A 22,176-nucleotide genomic window follows, 5' to 3' on the forward strand; every position below is an offset into this window, starting at 1 on the left:
GTAGGAGGGACTGCGGGAACACTTGCTGAACATGTTATAAATTCAAGAGTAAGTTAAACTGAGTTCATATACGCCTGTGGTTGTATTTACAAAGTTCTATACTGAAAAATTCCCTCCAGTCAAAGTATAGTTTGTTAAGTATTATCTGCATAATGGGACTCTTCCAAGTCTCATAATCGGTACATTTTGTTATTTGTCATTTTAACTGATGCATTAAATGCAAGCAGCATTTTAAAGGAATACTTCACCAGCAAAATGAGCATTTGTTTATCACTTAGTCAATGCACGTTACCTTGAATTAGTGAAGAAAACATAGTTTTTCTTGCATGCCTCAACGCTGAATGGAGAATCCAGAAAAGGAAAACTTTCTTCATGAATGACAAGTTATGGGGCCACGTTTAAAAACAGAAAAAACTATCAAAACATCTGTCTACAAACTCTCACATTAACGGTGTAGTATAAACCAACTCTCATTTATCCAGCCATGTGCTCACTGCTTCCCAAACACATGCATTTTTGCTTAAACGTTCTTATTTAAAGCACCTCGATGCAAACACTATCAAGAATGGACAAGTTGCGTGCCTGGGCCTGTGTGTGCACAAAAAATAGAGCTGATACGCAGTACTATGACTATGGCTATGACGAGATAGTGGTCCACGTCCACTTTGGTGTAGGATAGGCATGCCAGAAAACAAAATGTTCTTAAGAAATATATGATTACACATGGCGAGAGATTAATATACAAATGGTCATTTTGCAGGTGAGGTATAACTTTAATGTCCCATCTACTAGAGGGGGAGTGCATGTTACTTACTCCATACATTTCTGGCTAATTTAATGCAATGCAATGTACCCTCTTTAATAAGACGATCAAATGTTTTGTATCAAAGATGTTCTTGGGAAAATGTAGTAGTAGAAGTATAAAGTAGTAGTACCTCCAAATACTTAAGCAGAGTTGTTCAGTAAATGTACTTAGTCACCTTCCAGCACTGGTTAACTCATAGGCAAGTTACAATGAAGTTATTTTTAGTCAAGTATGATTTATCTATTAATCTATTAATATATACCGGCTAAAAACAGTATATTGTGATTATCACATAGTACTTCAACTATTACTATTAGTGTTATGAGCAACACGTTTCTCAGATTAATTGTTTCTTCCTAACTTAAACTATATGATTACTTCCTTTTAGCTAGCCATAAAAGATCAGTTATGTTGTTTTATTGTTTTTGTGTTGGATTCATTAAACATTGTGACATGTAATCAGAGGCTCTTCAGCTCTGTTTCTTAATATACGGCCTCCCTGCACAGCATGCGTAGGGACGAACCATTAAAACAAAGCCAAACTACACTTCAGGGGTTCTTCAGAGGCACTGCTAAGAACACTGGGATACTTCAAAGACCGCCAAAGACTTTTATGATTACCTAAAGGTTCCTTAAATAGCCACAAGTCGAAGCATTGTTTAAGCAGTGGTTCCCAACCTTTATTTGTCAGATGTACCCCTGTCAGATGAACTCACTGACACCACCTGTCATGTGCCACGTGTGCGCAATTGAATTGGATGTTACTTTTAGTTGACTGTTTCAACTGTTTATCCACTACTTTAAGTGTTTTAACTGTTGATTCATTACTGTTAGCCATCCCACATACCCTCTGACAACTGCGGAAGTACCAACACAGTGAAATAAGTTCCTGCACTCTGCTGTCTTGTCCCATGTCTTAACTTGAGGAGGACCATATAGCATGTGGTCCAAACATCATCGAGTCCATGCAGAATTAAAGAACTGGTAACAAGATAGCAGTGTGAGGGTACTTTTTCCCCTTTGTTTGTGCTTATTGTTTCCAAGCATTAGATAAAAAATGGTGGATCTGCAAGTGTCTCCAAACTGCAAAAGTACCCTCTCGCATGATAGTACCTCTGGTTGGGAATCACTGCTTACAGGACTTACAAGAGCACAAATTGTTTGTATACCACAGATATCAAAATATACCATTTTGATGTCTGTGCTGCCATGTCATAACTGCATCACTGTCCCCTTTATAACATATTTAATATAATGTAATATTAATTAAAGCTACACTAAGTAAGCTTTAGAAATAAATAAATTTAAAAAAGCAAAACCTTTTGTCATATCTGAGTAAACGGTCACTAAACCCCAAAAGAGGAACATGGGGTATATAATCTGTGAGTAAAACAATTATGTTGCACTGGGGCCTAATTGCATTTGCATAATTCCACCATGCCTGAACTTAAAGTGGAAAGCGATAAGTTTTCAACTTTTCAATTCTACCCCCACCTAGTGTCTCTAAGTGATACTATTGTTTATGCCACTGTCGCAAGGAGTGGCAGGATCGATTTTTAACCTAACACTGCTAACATTCATGGCATATATTATAATAATTGCTCATATAATGTGACGTTCATGTCATATTCCCGGCAGTCACTGTTATGGTAACGCAACAAACAGATCAACCTATAAATCCATCCACTACTGCTGTGGACAGTGACAACTGCAAAATCACTCGTTCACTGCACAAATGACTCCTTTCCTGTAGATCCAGGTCCAAGGTCCAGAGCTCGCTGGACCTTGGAAACCAAACTGCACAGTTCTCTTAATGCTTTTTTTGCGTAATGGTTGATGCACCCCTTTTTGTGCTGTAGCCTAATAGCAAACCAATTTCAACGCAGTTTTCTTCATTGTTCTATTGCCATTACATTGTGAAATCAACATTAAATTCATAATTAAATGTTTTAACAAAAAGTTGTTTCTGAAGGTTTCTGAAGGTCAGAAAAGATGTTGATGATGATGTCTTTTTTTTTTGTAAACGTGAAAGCTTATCATCGTTCTTCCTCGGTTTACTTGTCCTTGCTGTGTACCCCACTGTTGGCAGCGGTGTGTGCACAAGCAGTGATTAACATACATTTGACTACTCCTGGCTCTGATTTGGTTGTTTTCGTCCAGGCTCGGTGAATTCTTGCAAATGCCATTAGGAGCGCTAGGAGGAGCCAGACATGCCAGACATTTTCTGTATCGGGTACTACTGTAAGGATATAGTGAGGGTATCAGCAAATATGACAAAATTATTATTTTTTTAAAACAAAAGTTACCAACTGAACATTGAAGCTAATATCTTATTGCTAGCAAGCAGTTTGTACTTGATTAACTACTGAAAAAGATAAATAATGACAAAAATGATCACACCCTAGTTTCCTGTTCTTTTTCACGCAAATTTTAACTGAAGAACCCCTAAATGCAACCTTAATATACTGATCCACTTCAGCTCAGCCAGCGGTTAGAAAAAGCTCATTTCATAATGATCACATTAAAAGAATGACGGTCTTCAGGTCTAGTTGCGCCACAACACAAAATGCATCACAGAAAACCACAAACAAGGCATATCACCACGGCACTGACAACACGAGCAACACCAAGCGACAACACATTCGACACAACTTGACATCGCCGTGAGAGAGAGAGCTTACTTCCTGTGGGGATCAAGTCCCTGTCTGGAATGAAGAGTTTATACCCATAATGCTTCTCCAGCACGTCGGGGAGGATCTCCAGGGCAAAGCGCTCCTCCTCACGGGTCTCCTGGCTCCACTGGTCCGGGTCCACTTTGGTGTAGGATAGGTAAGCGTCGTAGTCCTTGTTATCTGCAGGTAAACAGGGGGACAGATACGGAGATGGGTGAAATGTCACAGCTCCTGTTATCTACCAGCAGAGTCTTTAGCATTCTCGGATCTTTCAAACCAGACTCTTTAATTCAGTTTTATAATCCCTGTTATGAAGCAGGTGCAGAGAGAGAAAATAAAGCCGTGGTCTCAGCAAACTGAATAAAAGAAAGTCTGTTCCCTTGAATGCGTGCATCACTTCATGTATGGGCATTAAGAAGCTCCCAAAACCACTTTGCTCCAATTAAATGCGTATATGTTTTATGATTTGGACATCATCTTTCCTGCTTTGGTCAGCAGAGTTTATGCACTGTTATACCCCCGATGCTCACAATCTATTTTCATACTGGTGCACAGAGAGCTATTCATTCTGTGGGAGACTTCATTGAGACAGGACGCCTCCATTACACTGACCTCTGGGCACTTCTGCCCATCTGAGTGCTTTTCATTACAGCTTCGTCCCCGATGACGAATAATGTTACCTTGATAGCTACTTTGCCCACTGCAGGCAAAACAAATTAGACTCCAGCCTGAGCTAAATGCCCAACATTGCCTGCTAGGCCGACACATGGCGTGGCTCCATCACCCACATGAAAGCACTGATTGATGATGGATTTGAAAGGACCGAGCTGAGAGACGGAAAGTGAGAAGTGAGGGAAGCCTTTAATGTTTCTTCTCAAGCTGGAGCACTTCAGCACAATGAGTCAGGAGGGTGGACATGCTAGACATAGAAGTGAGACATCCTAGAGCTTCTGACTACAACAGGAAGGAGATAATAGCCTCTGGGTCCTGCAGGAACAAATCAGCTCCACTACTGTGCTCAAAGCTGACTGAACAACCAAACCGCTTCATCCATAGGAGTGGTTTGGTCCTACACCTGGAGGCTCTTTTGGACATTGCATTGCCACTGTATGGCCAAAAGAATGTGGACATTGGCCACATATTCATGTACTTTTGATCTTGGGCTGTTTTTTTTTTTTTTATCATTTCGGAAACTGTTGTGATTGGTAGGTCTATTTATCTTTTAAAGTAAACTGTTGACAGAAATGTAAGATACTGAAATGTTAGTCATTAATAGTCAGTAGGTATGGGTAGTGGAGACAAAAATGGTACATTATAGCCATGCCGACGCGTGTGCCCACAGCAGTGCTCGGACTTTATGCCACCTCTGCATAAGTCAGTGACCCACATGGGCCACCACATTGAAAAAAGTCTGGACACGCCACTGTCATGCTGTAAAAGCCCTTTGAGTGGATAGATGACTAGAAAAGTGCTATACAAGTGCAGCAGAGTGCTGAGATTTCTGACATCACCTCAGCTTATTTAGGAAAAAAGAAAAGAAAGATCAGAAAGAAAGAAACAAAAATATCAGATTCTCCGTGTGTTTTTTATTCACTAAAACTCTCTAGTTGGTGCCACAAAAGGCAGAAAAAAATTGGGACAGTCTGAGCTTCAATGTGAACACAGTCTTTGAGGTAAACTCATTAGAGACACATGCAGGCTTTGGATCTATGAGTCCTCATTATGACTCTGCTTCCTTTGCTTTATAGTGGCCACCTGCTGTGAAAGCGCCGTGCGGTGATGTTTAACCTGTCATGTCACCGGAGAAGAGGGGAGCTGAGGATGGGAAGGTCAGGTCGAGATGAGTAGGAGAGCAGCTGGGTTCAAGAGGAGGGATTTTGGGATCAATCCTCAGAACAGAATTCCTTTTTTTGGGTTTTAATATCGTCTTAATTTTATACTCCTGCCTCTCTCTGGGACATGAGACTGTCAACAAGATTCAGTCACTTCCCAGTGGGTAATCTCGCTATGTGGCAATCATACATGACACTATGTAATTAACTGAAGTCATTTTTATAACATGCGATTCATTTTACAACATCAGGGACATGTAAAAATAATTGAAATGTAACCTCATAATCACTTAGAATAACTAACTCTGAGGCTCTGAGATTCTGCTCCTCTGTGACATAAATCTCCCTCTGTTTTTCTCTGGTAGCATTTAAATGAAAGCTGTGTAGGCAGATCAGTGGAGCTGATTCACTCGTCTGTAGTGAGAAAAAGAGAGAAAGGAGAGAAGGAAGGTGAATCTCGAAGGCGGAATGACCCTGCTGTTGCACCTTGAGGAGTCACTCCTTACAGGAGACTGGCGAGGTGTATCCGAGGGTGCAGCACACCTCTGAAACGGCATCCAGCACTCCTCCGTCCCACATGCCGACTGCAGCGGGACTGACACTCGCTGCACTCGGAGGGGCGGGGTAATATATGCGTGTGCGCAGAGAGCCCACAGTTAGAAGGTGAACTCTTGAACTCACGGTGGAGAGCGCCAACAGAATTGGAGGCGTAATCTCTAGGATATTTCTGGGCTCCATTACATTTAATGGAGAGTAGATTGGAACGTAACACACATACTTAACTCTGAAGCTGCAAAAAGCATACGACGTGGACTGCTAATGAGTAGCTGAACACTTTTAAATGTAGGGTTTTGTTTTCCATAACTAATAAACAGCCGCCTCAGGTTATATAAGGCTGTGACTGATGATTCTTTCCATTATCAGTTCATTATGTAGTCAAAAGAACATCACGGAAAAGTGAGAATATGTTTAAGGATTCCTCGTTTGCATTTGTGATAATTTCCAAGATATTTTTACCCTCTGGGAAACAAAGGTGCTAACAAAAACAGCAGTTCATCATAGCCAGGCTCTCTTTGACAGAGCTGGCTCGGCAAACCTACAGCCTCGGTCACAGATAACAGAAACCACAGAGGTGGTTATCAGCTGCTGTTTCTGTTAACTCATGCTTTCTGCTTCAGGCTCTGAGCATGTTCTCATAAAACGAGTCAAATGACGATTTAAGCGCACAACCCAGAAGACTTATGGTTCACAGTCATTTTTTTAGGAGGCAGAGATTGTGTGAAATCACTTCTACTACAGCCTTTACTGTTACTGCTGCAGTAGCATTCAGAGTCAAAACTCCAAATTAGACCCAAATACAAAATGGCAAGTGCCGGGTACATGTAAAAAAAAAGGAAGGAAAGGAAAAAAAAACATTTCGGCAGATCATGTGATATTGTATGGCATAAAATAAAATAAGGGTTAAGTTATTAACTATGACAGAACACGTTTTAAATTCATTGATTAAGGGGATTCCAGATAAATCTAAATTTAAAACATCTTTTAGCAGGGTTCTTTGGATAAAAAAACGTTGAAATGCTGTTCCTCGAAGGAAGTTGTTCTAGATTGAAGCTCAGCCTTCAAGAAAGAACCCTTTTGGAACCGTTCTACAAGACTGTAGACAGAAATGTATGCAATTTGAAACCAATCACAGGTAAAACAGAGACAGTATCTAGTTGGTACATTGTGTGTGTACTGTGTTTGAGATTCACTATGTATCAAATTGCCATGGTTTTGACAGTAAATTGACCTGCACTTGTGTAGTGCTTTTCTGGTCTTCCAACCACTCAAAGCGTTTTTTACATCACATGTGATGATGAGAGACAATTTTTATCACAAGTAACTATTTTCACATACTCCTTGTGATATCTTCGTGGAACAGAGAAGGTCAGCTTAAACTAATTCCAGATATCTGCTATTTAACCAAGAGAGTCTTTTAGTTACTGCACAGCAGGTCACCTAAACATTCAAAAATGTGAAATTTGTTTACATTCAAAAAATCAACAAATGGAGAAAAAATTGGAGATTGTCTCCAACAGCGCATACATGATGAATGTTCTCTTTGGGTTGAATTTAGTTTTTTAGTTAGTTAGTTTTTTCTTTTTTAAATATGCTCTCGCAAATAGCACCAAATACTCATTCAACTTCTTCTTAAATCAGCATTAACAAATGTCTTGTTTTGTCTGATCAACAGTCAAAAATCCAAAGTTGTTGAATTTACTGTAAAAGGAGCTAAAACCATTTCAAAAGCTGGAAGCACTGATTGTTTGGCATTTACACTTGATAAACATCCATAATGTCTTAAAGATTAATCAAGTGTCACGTAATTGTTTTTAACACTGGATATTTTCCCCATTTTGAAAGTCTATATGATGATCAATGTCTCACCCTCACAGAAGCTGTTTAGTGTAAACTCCATTTGTCTCATTTATTTTTCAGTCACTTGGGAAAAAACAAGACACCATTTGACCTTCTCGATACAAATGAGCTACTTTGTGATGTTTACCTCTGCATCTTATATGCAAATTAAACGGGATGCATTACAGTTGCTGTGCACGAGATGTGAAAACTATTAATGCTCGGTATCTCCAAACTACACTGAACACAGACAGAGCCTCATAATTCCACGCCGTGCTGACAACACTGACATTTGTATTTATGGCAGAGTGTTGATGAGTTCCCACCTCCTTGACAAGCTTGCTCGGCTGTTGTCATCATGAAGCCTATTATTGATTCTACTGACACCCACACAATGTGACAACTGAGTGGTCTTTAACTAAATAGCGGCGCTGACAAATAGCTGACAGTCCGTCCTATTGTTACATAAAGCTCACAGTTTTACATCTGGCAGAAGAGGGAGGCAGGCGTTCAATTAGTTCCAAGAGTGGCCACAATGAAACACAAGCACTTTCTTGGCAGAGTGTGCAGATTTATGTTGGAAAAAAAATCTCTGCATCCAAGACACTGGCTTAAGGGCTGATGAAAACTATGTGTCTGCAACTATATGTTGCATGCAGCTACTTCTCCTTGTCAGCGCAGTGGTTACCATAGAGATGGGATCTCAGTTAACCACCTCCTGCCAAAGCTTAGAGACAGTTTTGTCTCCACTTAACAGGCAACCACTTCCAGTTCTGTTCTGGTTTAACGCTTTATCCTCCACTCTTCTCCTTCAGTAGACTGTCATTGGAACTCAGAGATGACTCGTGAGGTGCAGGTGCGAGTGCGCGCATGCCGGCAGTGAAGTGATCTAATCGACCGCGGCGTGGAGGAAAGTATCAGGGGTCTCCTGAGAGCTCCGGAGGCAGCGTGCTGTGTCTTATTGAACCTGATCCCCTTATACTGGAGAACAAATTGAAAATCTGTTTCTCTCTCCAAGCACTCACTCGGGTGGCACAATTAAAGGAGACAATTGCTGTTTGGCATTAAGTTCAAGGCCCGACATTTTTTTCTTCTTCCCTTTTTCAACACAACTGCCTCTGGGCCATCCATTAAGGCAAAGCTCCGCTTTCGGGGGCCGAAAGCCCAACACAGCCAGAGGTAATGACTTTCATTGAAATGTCTGATGTAGCAGCCATCACGGTTAAGCAGAGCTGGGAGTGTATGAGGAGAGGAGCAGAATACTTTTTTACCTTTTAACACTCATAACTCTCTGGCTGTCTCTCTTTCCGCTACGTACGGTCCCTCAGCCTCTCCGAACTAATCTCATTCCCCCTGAATTCATTGCAGCGCTGGTACGTGAGAGACTCATTACAGGGGAATCAAATTAAAACTTGCTCCTTGTCTCAGTTTGATGCATTCTCAAGCCAAGACTCATCCACCAGGCCCAATCAGGGTTTTTTTCTTTTACTATTGCTGATGGGCCCTCAGAGTTAATGTTTTTGTCTGGCACAGGGACTGTGTTTTGATTTGCTTTATAGCGAATGTTCAGCAGATTATATTGTATATTGTATATTATATATATTGTCCTATCACACTTGCACTTGCTCGTGCAGTTCTGCAGACAAATGCATACATGTGCAGTATCGCAACCCAATCCCTCTTACAGGGTGTCTACAGGTATCAGTCACTTAAAGGTCCCATGCGAGGCCAGTTTTCAAGTTCATACATGTACATGACTTCCAGGCACTGTCATCTCTCGGTCAAACTCAACTTGTCTACTTTAGTAGATTGATGGATAATTTATTGATCCTTACGGATATCGATTTATACGGCAGCTATATCCACAATCAAACACAACGACATCTAAACACAGAACATACACATCTACACCTAACATGATCAAGCAATAAAAACTATACGTGATGTATAAAGATAAAAGTGCAATGTTGCTTCTCTCACATTATAAAAAGTATATACATATATGAACATATAAAGTATTTACAATAGCATCCCTCAAAGTATAAAATATAAAATTTAAAAGTACCTCTATAAATAGATATACAAGTTTAGTAAAACCTAATTTTCCTTTATCAACAACTTAACATAATGTGCTCCAAGCCACGAAATTTAAGAGATTACAGGGATCAACACCCTCCTCCCTCCTCTTTCTCTCACTAGTTCCTGTAGCAAGATTCTCGCAATAATTAAAAACTGGCAGCTTGTTTAGATGCAATAAGCAGAGCTGAGGAAATTGTAAATAGGAAAATCTGTTTCCGTTTGTCTTCTCCCTATTCACTCCCAACACTACTGTGGTGTGACAAAACAGGGTTACTCGAGATTTGTGTGTCCTCTGCAAATGGCTGGTATTGACAACATTGTGGACAGTAACTGTGCTGAGAGTGGCCTTTAAATTTGTATGACTTGTGCGGATGTTGTAATTGGAAGTAAATCTCTAGTATAATGGATTTCCTCCAGTATGACTGTCGTAATTGCTACTTGATTCAAAGCACGAAACACCAAAAAGACAAGATATATAACAGTCAACAACATAACAGTGATACCTTACAGCAAATACTGGACAACACACTGGGGATGACAAACAGTTAACCAGAACTGATTCACATGGTTTTGTCTGCTTGTGTTTTCTCTGGTTATCCGCTGGAATGATAAAAAAAACACACGACAGCCAGATTTACCCTGAAATACAAAGCACGTCAGCAGCAGCTGCTGTATTCTCAGTGTTTAAGTGATCAAGGCTGTGTTTTTCTTTTAAAGCTAAACTCGGCAGCGTTGCCCATTGGAGGCTCCGAAACGCAGTGAGAGGGAACTGTTTGAAAAACCTGAACTTCATTACCCAGAAGTCATGCATCGTGATGTCAGGAAACAGCACCCAGCGCGAGCATTTTTTACAAGGCTGGCTTGTGATTAGTTTTTACAAGGGTGCAAATATGACAAAAAAAGGAGCCACATCAAAGACCGGTGAGCCGTTTTTTCGGCTGTTTAGGAGACAGTTTACAGAGTATTTTGCATAAAATTTTTGCCTCCATGCAGTTGAAAAGATTCCCCGAAGCTGACGACAAAATTTCCGAGTTAGGGAACGATGGGAGACTCTTTTCTGTGTCATTTAGACTGATAAAACAGGTGCATATTTGCATAAAAATAGTGCCACATGCAGCTTTAAGATATGAAAAATAGCCCAGGTGTTTTCTGAGTAAAAATAAATATGTGAGCAGAGCAGCACTGATATTGCTCAGGTTAGGGATTTGATTCCTACTGAGAAAAGAAAGGATGCTTTCACAGCACAGGAAGGCGCTTTAGAAATCACCCACCAAACAGAAAACACTGCACTATCACAGGATTACGGAGGATTATTATATAACGCTGTAAAGTAAATTATGTCTTGCACCTTATCTCATCTTACCTCCATCTATATCCTCGCTGCCAAAGTGGTTCCTGTAGAAGAGCATGAGCTCGATCCTGTAGCACTTGTACAGCGTCACCAGACAGATCAGCAGCATCAGGATGGCTCCCAGACCTCCGGCCAGCTCCACCGTGTACATAAGCTCTGCTAATGTGGCAAACACAGAGAGGAAGAGAGAGGTTTTAAGTGCTTGTTTAAAGGTACTGCATGTAACTTTTTACATGTATTAATATTTTTATTGCCAATGGGTAAACAGGTTGTAATTTAATTTAAAAACTGAGCCCTTTCCAGACTTTCTTGGTTGCCTGTAACAGCATGGACTCTCTTCTATGAAAAAGACTCCAAAGGATGTGATATGAGTGCCCCAGTGAAGATGTTATTCTGTAGGCCAACCTAGATGCTAACATCGCCCTGGTTCCCTCGTCATAAAGCCTATGGGATTTTACCACTGGATTTTGGATCATTGCAGAACATAATCGGTGGTAAATCAACGTTTAGTTCAGAAAGATAATCTTCTTCACTTTCAGGATTTTTGAGGCCTAGATGCAATCGCAAGAAGAAAAAAGTTATTGCTCATTAAGCCACTTGTTATCAACCACCTTTTTTAAGACACATAAAAACTTCAGAGTTTGTGAGTGGGGTATCAAATGATGTATTTTATGTTGTAGAACAAAATGTGAAAGCCTCTTAAACTTGTGTTAACCACAGGCCTTATTTAAGGCTTCTATCCAAAAACCCATTCAAAAAACGCATTGACTTTGAGATGAGGGACCCTGGAGGTCCTGAAATGTTAAACCATTTCCGTGTTTTTGGCCTCATTAACGGGGTTTTTTACTGTAAGGTCTCCCAGTGTCTTGCCTCTCTTCAGCTCCACTACAGCACTAACAGTGTGCAACACTAGAGAAGATTAGCTAAGAAATGAAGTCCCCTTAAGTCAACAAATGGTTGACACCCACAACAAAAAATCCACACATGCTGGTTTCATTATATACATTTTGCAACAGCAGCCCAGCAAAGACAGACCTTTACCGAGTGCCTGCAGCAACTGGTATTCAGCCCGAACAAGACCGAGCACCAGGGATCTGATCCCGAACCGCCCTCTCTACTGCCCCAAGTCCCCACTGGATCAGCAAACTTTCTGTTGATGCTGTCAACGCAGCAGCATTTGACAACTTCAGAACAAGAACTGGAACTTTATGTTCAAGTAAGAAAACAAGCGCTCTGGAATAGTTTAAGTAATGCAAGACAACTTGGCACACACAAAAAGCATTCCAGATGAAAAAGGGTGTAAACTGTTTGAGCCGTAATTTGTCAAATTCTCCTGTGACTGTCCCTGTCCTTCTAGAAAAAAAGTGTAGACTTCCAGCCAACAAAGACAACATGCTTCGCATTTCCCATATTTGATATCTCCCCGCTTGCTACGTGACCCAGAATTTAAAGGTCTGCAATCAATTCCCTTATTTCTCATGAAAGAGTCTGGCATTACCACAACACTGGACTTTTATACCGGCATTGACAGAGCTGTCTCCAGCCATCCATTATCCATGGACACCGTAAAATGTCATATTTTACTATTTATGATCTCTTTCTAGTTTTTAATGTTTTGACAATATCAGAAGAAGCAAGCGGACAAAATCGTCTTTAAAATCATAACATTTAAAGACACTTTAGTTTGGTTGAATAGTAAGAAAGATCCTTTTTACTGTCACATTTGTCATTTTAACAGTCTTTTTTTTTATCTTACTGCAGACATCTCTTGCTGAGAGACTATATTCATGCTCGCCTTAGATTGAAAAAGTCAGAAAGCTGCATTTACACAGCACTATATTTTCTCCTTCTTTTTCTCCTTTGCATGGTAAAGTTGGCCTGCATCCACAGGACCTAAACACCAGATTAGCAAAATCTAACCACAGAAACATCAGTACATGTGAAATAATGCATGATGCAGTCATGATGGATAAGAAAAGTTGGGCTGCCTATTGTTAGATGATTCCATGCTGAGAAATGTCTTTGCTTTGCATAAAAAGGGCTTTTATGCTCGTTCTGCAGCTGTTTGAGTCCATGTTTTCATGTTGCTTATATTCTCATCGGGGCTTGGATTGCATCCATGACACATAGCTCTAACAGCCACTTCTATACCTGTCACTTAACGCTTCCTGGCTCGATTGGATAATAAAAAAATCACGTCGAGGCAACCGTTGCGACAACAGCATATGACAGATCAGACCGCCACACTTATGAAGATTGGTTACATGTGTGCGCGGCTGCAGAGACGTGCGAGGCAAGGAAGAAGTGCCTGGCTGTTAGCTGAACCGCCTTTTCGTCGACAAATCGAAGCAGTAAGTCTCCCCGCCATCTGTCATCACTGCAGCCTGATGTGAACTCATGAAAAGCATCAGTGGAAGCTAAATTTAAGGAACTGCAGGACTTCACTGTTGATATTTCAGTTTTATACTCACATTATTATAAATTGTGTTACTTTTTCAAGAAGGACAGGACAAAATATTCAGTAGGAGCAAGAGTAGTAGTGTTATTCAGGAGGATGAAAGGTGATATTTTACACTACAGGACAATGGACTCCATTAAGCTGCACGGTCCAGTAACTCGCCTTGAAAACCAAGTCGTTTGCTTTGTCTTTTCATGATCTTGTCTCTTTTTCAAGGCTTTTTTGTCTTTTTTACACTGTTCTCTGTCGGATGTCACTCCATCTTTTGCAGTTCAACATTTCCTCTTGGCTACGCCTCACAAAATCTGGGTGGTCAGCCTTCATTGGCTGACTAATGGACACCAGTAAAAAGGCTGAAATCACCGCAATGCCGCACACACACATAAACATGGACGGAGAGGCCCCGCGTGCATCGCCATCCATCAACGGCGCACATTTAACCTCGTTGGAGTGCGCGATGCCCATTCCACTGCGGCGGCCATCAGGCTGACAGCTCCCATGATGAAGGATGATGTTCTGGAGAGCTAACGAGCGTGGCCCGCACCGCTTCATCACGCCTGTCTGGGAGACGACCTTCAGCCAAACTTACGGACGGACGTACGCAAACAAAAGTGCAAACAAACTCAGAGCAGGATGAGCACAGGTTTCCCCATTGAGCCTTTGACTTCTTGTTTCAATTTCTCTCCCTTGAGCCCAGGAATCATACAGAATTAGTTTACTTTTCGGAGAGTGGTGCTGCGGCTAACAAGCACAGCGAGAAGACGGATCCATGAACTCTCTCACTTCCTCTCCACTTGTCCTCTCCACCTCAGCTCTGCCCTCTCGCCTCACTGAACACTGCTCCTCTACTCACATATCTGGACAGTGTAACGAGCCAGCTGCTCCTCAAGCAGCAAAGATCATAGTGGGAGAGGCCAATTCTTCGCTGCCTGGCATCCATATTGTAGCAGCGCTGCAGTGGGACGGATTAAGACAAATTAGCTCCTGACGACTAGAAGACTGGATTTGATTAGGCCACATGGCATCAGGCAATTCATCAGCCCCTTTTCTCCTTCTATTACTGCATCTCTCTCTGTTGTCGAGATGAGAAGAGAGACAAGGAAAAGGCAGAGAGGGGGTTGAATGGTGACAGAGGAGAGCCGCAGTGAGAATGGTGAAAGCTGCTGCTCCTCATGCTCACAAATCAAGAATCTGGATGCTAGTTATCATATACAGTATCGGCAGCTGTCTACTAGTTGATGCTGCGGCTGTTGTGAGATAAAAAATGTATCTGAGGATTTGGAGCTGCCGAAAAAAAAGTTGGCCAGGAGGACTTCTCAACTTCTTGCCTACAAGAAGTTGTAGAAGGAGTGGAAATAAGGACGTGTCTCCGTGCTAACTTTACATACAAGTGAAGACGTATTCTGCTTGATGCCGCGAGACGACCAGATTCATTTGGAGTGTCGTGCTGTTTTCACAGCTTCAAGAGACAAGCGAGGAAAAACTTTGACGCATTTTGAGAAGCGGCGTAAACACTGACTGGCCATGCACGATGTGGATGCAGCAAATAAAAAACATGGGAACCAGTCGATTTCTCGTAGACCCGCAATCCTGCGAGGACCAGGCTAATCTTCTCCGGTTTATTCTGAGATTTGACTGTGCAGCATAAACCCCTTTAATATAGCAAATGGAGGGGAACTGGGCTGCCATCAAAGCTGGATCCAAAGCTGCAAGCTTAAAAGAGAGGAAAAATATCTTACTATGTAAATGTATTCAACACTGACAACTTTAAGGCTGCCGAGACCCCCCCCCCCCTCTCCGAACTGCGCTAAAAAATACTTATATAACCACAGAGGAAAGTGTGCATCTCTGTTTGAAATCATCACGGAATCAGCGTTCAAACAGTCATCCTCAGTGAGGCGAAATCAGAGGAGAAACTCAAAAATGTTTGCTTGTATAAAAAGACAAGGGGGTGGGGGAGAGGAAACAGTAGCCAGTGATGAAAGATGAGAAAGCGTCGGAGTGAGAGTTCGGCGATCAAAGGAGGATTTGTGTGTGTGTGTGTGTGTGTGTGTGATGGGGGAGGTCATTGCCAGACAGTCAAACAGCTTGTCTAGCATCATAACACTGAAGGCTGCCTCTCTCTTAAAGCGATTTTTCTTTCTCTGCAAACTAATGCTTCCTCAGGCTGAGGTGGATGAATAGGCTCTCTGCACTATCTACAATACTGTCCCATTTTTTTTTCCACCTCCCTGAGGCGAGAAACAACTGGTCAATTCCCAGAGTCCCGCTAGTTGTTCTTCTTTGCACTCAGTAAATTGCAGTGAGAGATTCACTCTATCGTCAGAACGAAGGCCTCTGCTATTAAATGGTGTTTTTCACCTCCAAAGCTGCAACATGCCATTATTAAATCTCAAGGCTTTTATATAGCTCTGCTAGATTCATGGTAAAATGCTTTAAATAGCTGGGATTTTTTTCATTTATGTGCCTGTTTGTGTGCTCGCCTCACCTTTCTTGGCGAGCTGGATGTTGGCCTGTCGCTTGCCGTTGCCGTTCTCCACGTAGCATGAGTAGTTGCCCAGGTCGCTCTCCTCCAGAGAGTCGATGGTCAGAGAGATGGAGACCTCCTGCTCCCCCAGGTGCTCCCGGATCGTCCTGCAGCAGCAGAAAGCACATGAAGAGACCCATGAATTCTGGTGATACTGATGGATATGAAACTCTAGATTTGGGTTTGTACTGAGTAAATGAGAAGCCAAAAAAATAGCGCAAAAAGGTGTTTTTGCAACATCATCACTGAAGACCAAACACAATTTCATTTCTTAACTGTGACTGAGTTAATTTAATGTTTGTAAAATTAGTCACATGAAGTAAAATTACCGTCTTGTGGTTGTATGCCAATGTTACAGTTAGTTTACATCCCAAATATGGACGCTTCAAACATATATTAAATTGTCAGCACAGAAGCCCTTTGAAGCCCCTTGTGTTCCTGAAATACGATGCTGAATAATAACCAGAAAAGTTTTTTGCAGAACATTTAATGTCACAGTGAAGTTGACCTTTGACATTTTGGATATATAATGTCATCAATTAATAATTTCATCCTATTAGGTATTTTAGTGAAAATTGGACATTCATTTGTGAAAAATTTTGTGAGTATGACATCCGACATTTTTTGTGAGGTCACAGTGATCTTTGACCTTCAAGCAAATTCTAATTGGTTCATTCTTAACTCCAAGGACTTGAGCTGCAAAGACACACAAAATAACCACAAAAAGGGACAAAACAACCACAAATAGACACACAAATCAATAAACAGGTCGACGGTGGAGGAAGCTGCAATAATGCACCTTTTAATGGAGGCAGCGTTGTAGACGGCAGCGGTCTGTAAGGCCATTAAATATGCGTCAACGGCAAATTTCTTTCCTTATATTATGAGTTCCTTGTTCTGCCTTTTTTAATCTTCATCTTCTTCTGTTTCTTACTTGAACTATGAAACATTGCCCTTTCATTCTGCGGAAGAACTGCTCTGTTTCGTCTATATCCTTAAGCTTTCAGATGCAAATGCACAAATATGGATTAAAGCACATAGAGTATAAAAACAGGGCTCCGTCCATCTCCAGATCCATAACTAACATTGAGCATAAATGAGCCTGATATACAACAAATGTCTACAAAGGTATACAAAAACACAAATGGATTCTTTAAAACCATGAAGTGATTCACAACAATATCAGAAAAGAGGCTAAACAACAATTAAGTTTGTGTTTCTTGCTCCTATATAGGAAAGTTTGGGGGGGCCTTTTCTAAATCTTTGCCCAGGCCCCCGCTGTCTGATAATCCACCCCTGTTAGAATATAAAGCAGAGCAGCTCTGAGACATAGTGTGCAAACTGGAAAGTGTCAGATTGTTAATGTTTGCTTTAGCTTCCGTGATTTTACCTGAGAAAGTAAAAGAGTCAAAAAGAATCGCCCTTCATTTACCCTTTATGCATTTTTAGAAATATATGCAGGAAGTGTTTGCCAAACCCACATAATCTGTTTTCAGCTGTTTGTTTTGGACTCAGACAAATCAGACAATACTGGACTTAAAGGACAAGAGAATTCTGAGCCAAAGAAAAGTGTTAAACATGAAGTTTCTGATGGCGGAGAGTGACCATCATTTAATCAGGAGGGGACGACTGATGTATCACTGTCTGCTCAAAGCTTTTACAAGTCGGACTCGTGGTCGGTAAAATGGAACCAACATACAAGCAGATTTTACAAGCAGAATTTGAGCATCAACATGACTTCAAACATTTGCCCAAACGGAGTCCAAGAGTCTCATTACTGTGAGGTGTACATCAAAGTAGCCTCTGTAGTAGTAGCCTTCGTTTAAGAAGTCGAATCAGGATGAGAAAATACATGTTGGAGAGAAAAATCTGACTCCAAACATCAGAGAACATGCTGAGCTGAAGTTAATTTTGTAGTTTTAGTGTTTTTAGGTATGCTCTGTGACTACAGATTCCAAAAAACAATGTCAGAATATGCACCGAAAATAGATAAAAAAAAAAAACTATGGAAAACAATAACTCTAGACTGCAGGCAGTCAAAAAGTCATAAGTACAGAGTATTGACTCTTTAATAAAATATGGATTTTTTCTGACACAAAAAGTTTGCCCCAAGGAAATTTGAGTTGTGTCTACAGTATGCATCCAAAAATCCATAAATCATGACCTTGGAATTATAACTTCCATCTGGGTGCAGTGCAATTCTGAGACATTGTCACAGAGGTGACATTTTCTGGGTAAAACTACTGTGCATTTTATACCTTAACACCCATCTTAGCCATTAATATGCAGTTACAGAACCTTAGTTTAATAGCAAGCTCTATAATCTGCTGACATTTGTGGCAGCTTTTACTTCCAGGGGTATCTTTTTAGTTCATCAATAAAACAAAAGTACATGACAAAGGTAGGAGGTGACAGTCTGTGACTGACAAGAAGCCAGCATCATATGAGTCACGACCATGAAAAATACTCCTTTGTTGACTTGCTGAGGCTCTTGATGACTACTCGTTGTGACATGTTGGTGCGGGGACAATAGTGTGACTGTCATGATGCACTACAGCGCCGACCTATCACAAAACATTTTGCCACAAGGGTTAGTGAGAGGGGAAAAAAAGCTCTTTTGATGTTTTTGTTGCATAGAATTGAGCCAACAACAACACATACAAAAGACTAAAAGCCACGGCTTTGACTGTCTGAACACAGAGAGTGAACTGAAAGGACACTATGACACTTGGATGCCTATTTTTCTTCTTTGCTGGACACTTGGCAGGGTTCTGGGTTCATTAGCAAAAAATGGATTTTAACAGCTTCGTCTTCATTATCAGTGTCGTCCTTCATTTAAATAAGCAGGATGAACAGCATCAAGCAGAAGCTAACTGGCTTCAATAGAAAAATGCTGACAACGCTAACAAGCCATCAGGAGGAGATGGCACCGAAAAATGTCAACACTTTTACACAAACTAAGCACTTTTTCAGCAAACTCTTCTTTACAAGAACCCGCCCGTTATTTAATAACCTGTGGTCAAAGCTAAAGCCCTTTGCAGATCTGAATGCTAACATCAGCTCTTCCGCCATCAGCACTTGGTCTCTGCTCCTGCGCCGTGCAGTAGCTGTGAGACAGGCAGGACGAGAGGACGAGAGGAGACACTGCCTGCCATGGGAGCTCAGTTGCAGTGACTATGGGTGCAAAGACACTTTAGCTCTCTGGAGTGGAAGTGTCAGAAAGTGGTAGTATAAGCACTATAGCTCATGCCATTCAAATGTTTTGTTGTGGATTTTTCTAATGGAATTGAAATCTGCAAACCGTTAATGCTTCCATTAATGTGAGACGATGGCACCAATATGCAAATGAATGCATGACTGCCGACTTTTAGGAACATTTGGTGCCAGTGTTTGCTTATTTCCCTGGAAAAGAGTTGGCAACACTGATCTTATAGAATATGATGCATTGCTGTTGATTTAATCACCCGGAAGTATATGAAGGAGTTAACCTCAAACATCTACAACAAATGAATGCAGCTGTAATATTAATCCAGTGACATCATTTAATAGTAAAACACCGACAGGGAAAATGTCACTGCACTATGATTTGAAATGATTTAAGTACATTTTGCTGATAATACTCAAATACTTTTAATTAAAGTTTTGAATGCAGGACTTTTTCTTAAAGTAATAATAATGCAAAAGAGGTAAAAATGCCAGTTAAAAAACAAACAAGCTTTTTTCTGGCAACCCAATCCTGCATATAAAGCCTTGTTGAGGGCGAAACTACATGACATTTCTTCCATGACATGTCTTCTTTCAGACAACTGGAAAGAAAATGCCAAAATCAAACATTCTTGATTCATAGCTTAGAAAAAAAAGAGATCCAAATTTCCCTCTGTAAAAACATTTTACTTTAATTTGTAGAGAAAATAAAACAAGTTGACCCTGGCTTAATCCAATTTTCAGATTTCTGTTTCAATTTTAAGCAAATTAGCACATATTTAATTAGATACAGCTTCATCTGCATACCTAAACAGAAACAATCAGGAAAATTGGAATACAAAAATAATTGTCTTAATGTAAATAATGTTCTGGCAAAGTTTCATAATTGTATTTGTTAGTTAAAAGTTTTACCCTTTTCACCTGTAGTGTCTCCCCTTAAAGCAATTGCAACAAACTCCCATGACAGGAGAACAAAAGGAACACAGTGCTGGTTAAAAGAGCCGAATCTCTCCTGCTGAGTTGCTGTGCAAAAGCAGGAATGATATATGAGCTAAAAATCTTTTTAAGGTTACAAAAATTGCAGCTGTTTCAAAGCCCTGTTTAATGATGCATGGGGCTAATAGCGCGAAAAGGTATGAGTGCCACTTGGGCATTTGCCTGCCGCCTGCCGCAGGGCATCTGAATATGAAAACTCATCTAATTCTTGCTGATCAATGAAAGAACTAAACAAAGCAGATTGTGAAGTGCGGGAGAGATAAAGACAAACTACAATATGACCACTGCTGCCATGGCAATATCTCACATTAGTATCCCACATAGAAAATATCACACTTAGAGTGGGATTTTTTTTTATTGACCAGGCACAATGAAGAACCATTAGAGGTAATTATTTTGTAGCAGCATGGACTAGCTGCTTCATAAAAACTTATTATGAAGTAGTACTTTTTAAGCTTCTGCAGGGAAGCACTTCCTGGTTTTAAGGATTGTGTGAGTATGTGAGGAGAAGGGAATTAATTTAGCCTTTTCTGTTAATTCCTGTGAGCTTTTCTAACACTCATCCTTCTCCATTGAGCAGCCAGTCAGGCAGAGACACAGAACTCCACAAGGTTAGGATATAGATCCATGCTGATGGCTTTTTAAAGAGGTGTCACCCATGTGTGACTCAACATACACCCAGTTAAAACACTGTAGGTGTTGGCAGAGAAGAGAAAAATCAATCTTTGTTTACAAAGAGACTCCATCATACTTGTTAGTGAAAGTTTTGAGCGGAGGAATATCTGTGTTTGTGCATACAAGTGAGGATTCATGTGTGTGAGGGAGAGATAAGGAGGAGGAGAAAATGTGTTCCTGAGTGTTCCTAGGAACGACGATGCATGAACACACAGACATCTGGAAGGCGGTGTGTGTAAAAGTCAAAGAGAGAACTGTAAACTGGTGCCATGTACATAGAGCTGGAGATGAAAAAGCCCCAGGATCCTTGATGCTGTGCACAGCAAGGAGGCAACACAATGACTCACTGAGATGCTCGAGGAAACACCTCAGGGTCATCTTGAAAAAATGTTTCTTGTGGTAAAACTATCAAAGATCCAAGAACAATGTCTCTTCCCTCAATGATCATTGTAAATGTTGGCATTTTAAGTTCCTGCAAACCACAGATGCATGGCATCTGTGCATTATTTTGTAGCTGACACAATGAATTTTCTTTTTCTCAGTAACGCTGGTGAAGGTGTGGTTAGATTTAGGTACAAAAAGCACTTGCTTATGATGAAGAAAAGATCACGTTTTGTCTTAAAACATCCATATTTGGTGACACAAAAGTTGCTGGAAAACAGGTCGGTAAAAATTACCCAGGTTCAGTGTTAAAATGCCACAAAATGTTGGTGAAAAACACCTAGGTTCTGTCGCTCAAATGCTGCTGGAAAACGCAGCGATGTTTCGGTAAGAAACAGTGAAGTTTGTTTAAAGTATCAACACATGTTCAGTAACACAAATGCTGCTTAAAGAGCGGGGCCAGGTCAATGAAAAAAACAGATTTTGTGGCACAAATGCCACTGAGAAATGGTGTGATGTAAAATGGGAATGTGGAATAAAACACCCAGGATGTATAAAAAAAACACCCACGTTCACTGCCACATACACTGATGGGAAACACCGCAAAATGTTTTGTGGCACAAACGCCACTGATGTATTGAAAAAAACACCCAGGTTTGATAGAATAAGAAAAAAAAAAACAAACAAAAAAAAACTAGGTTTGGTGCCACAATCCCGGCTTGGAAATATTGTGATATGTTGGTGAAAAACACCAAAATTGCGTGGCTCTTACACCACTGAAAGAAGCAGGCACAGGTAG

The 22,176-nt window shown here is 40.8% G+C and overlaps 1 protein-coding gene across 1 annotated transcript in view; it reads right to left on the minus strand.

The window, feature by feature from the left end:
• Positions 1 to 22,176, minus strand: part of LOC121963031 (interleukin-1 receptor accessory protein-like 1) — a 262,076-nt gene that overhangs the window by 10,561 nt on the left and 229,339 nt on the right. Inside the window, exons 7-9 of the mRNA XM_042513395.1 lie at positions 16,083 to 16,228; positions 11,149 to 11,295; positions 3,487 to 3,657 (exon numbers count right to left, since the gene is read on the minus strand). Of these exons, the coding sequence (XP_042369329.1) occupies positions 3,487 to 3,657; positions 11,149 to 11,295; positions 16,083 to 16,228 (464 nt within the window). The remainder of the gene's footprint in view (positions 1 to 3,486; positions 3,658 to 11,148; positions 11,296 to 16,082; positions 16,229 to 22,176) is intronic.

The sequence above is a fragment of the Plectropomus leopardus genome, chromosome 24, assembly GCF_008729295.1.
Source record: "Plectropomus leopardus isolate mb chromosome 24, YSFRI_Pleo_2.0, whole genome shotgun sequence".
NCBI lineage: Eukaryota > Metazoa > Chordata > Actinopteri > Perciformes > Serranidae > Plectropomus > Plectropomus leopardus.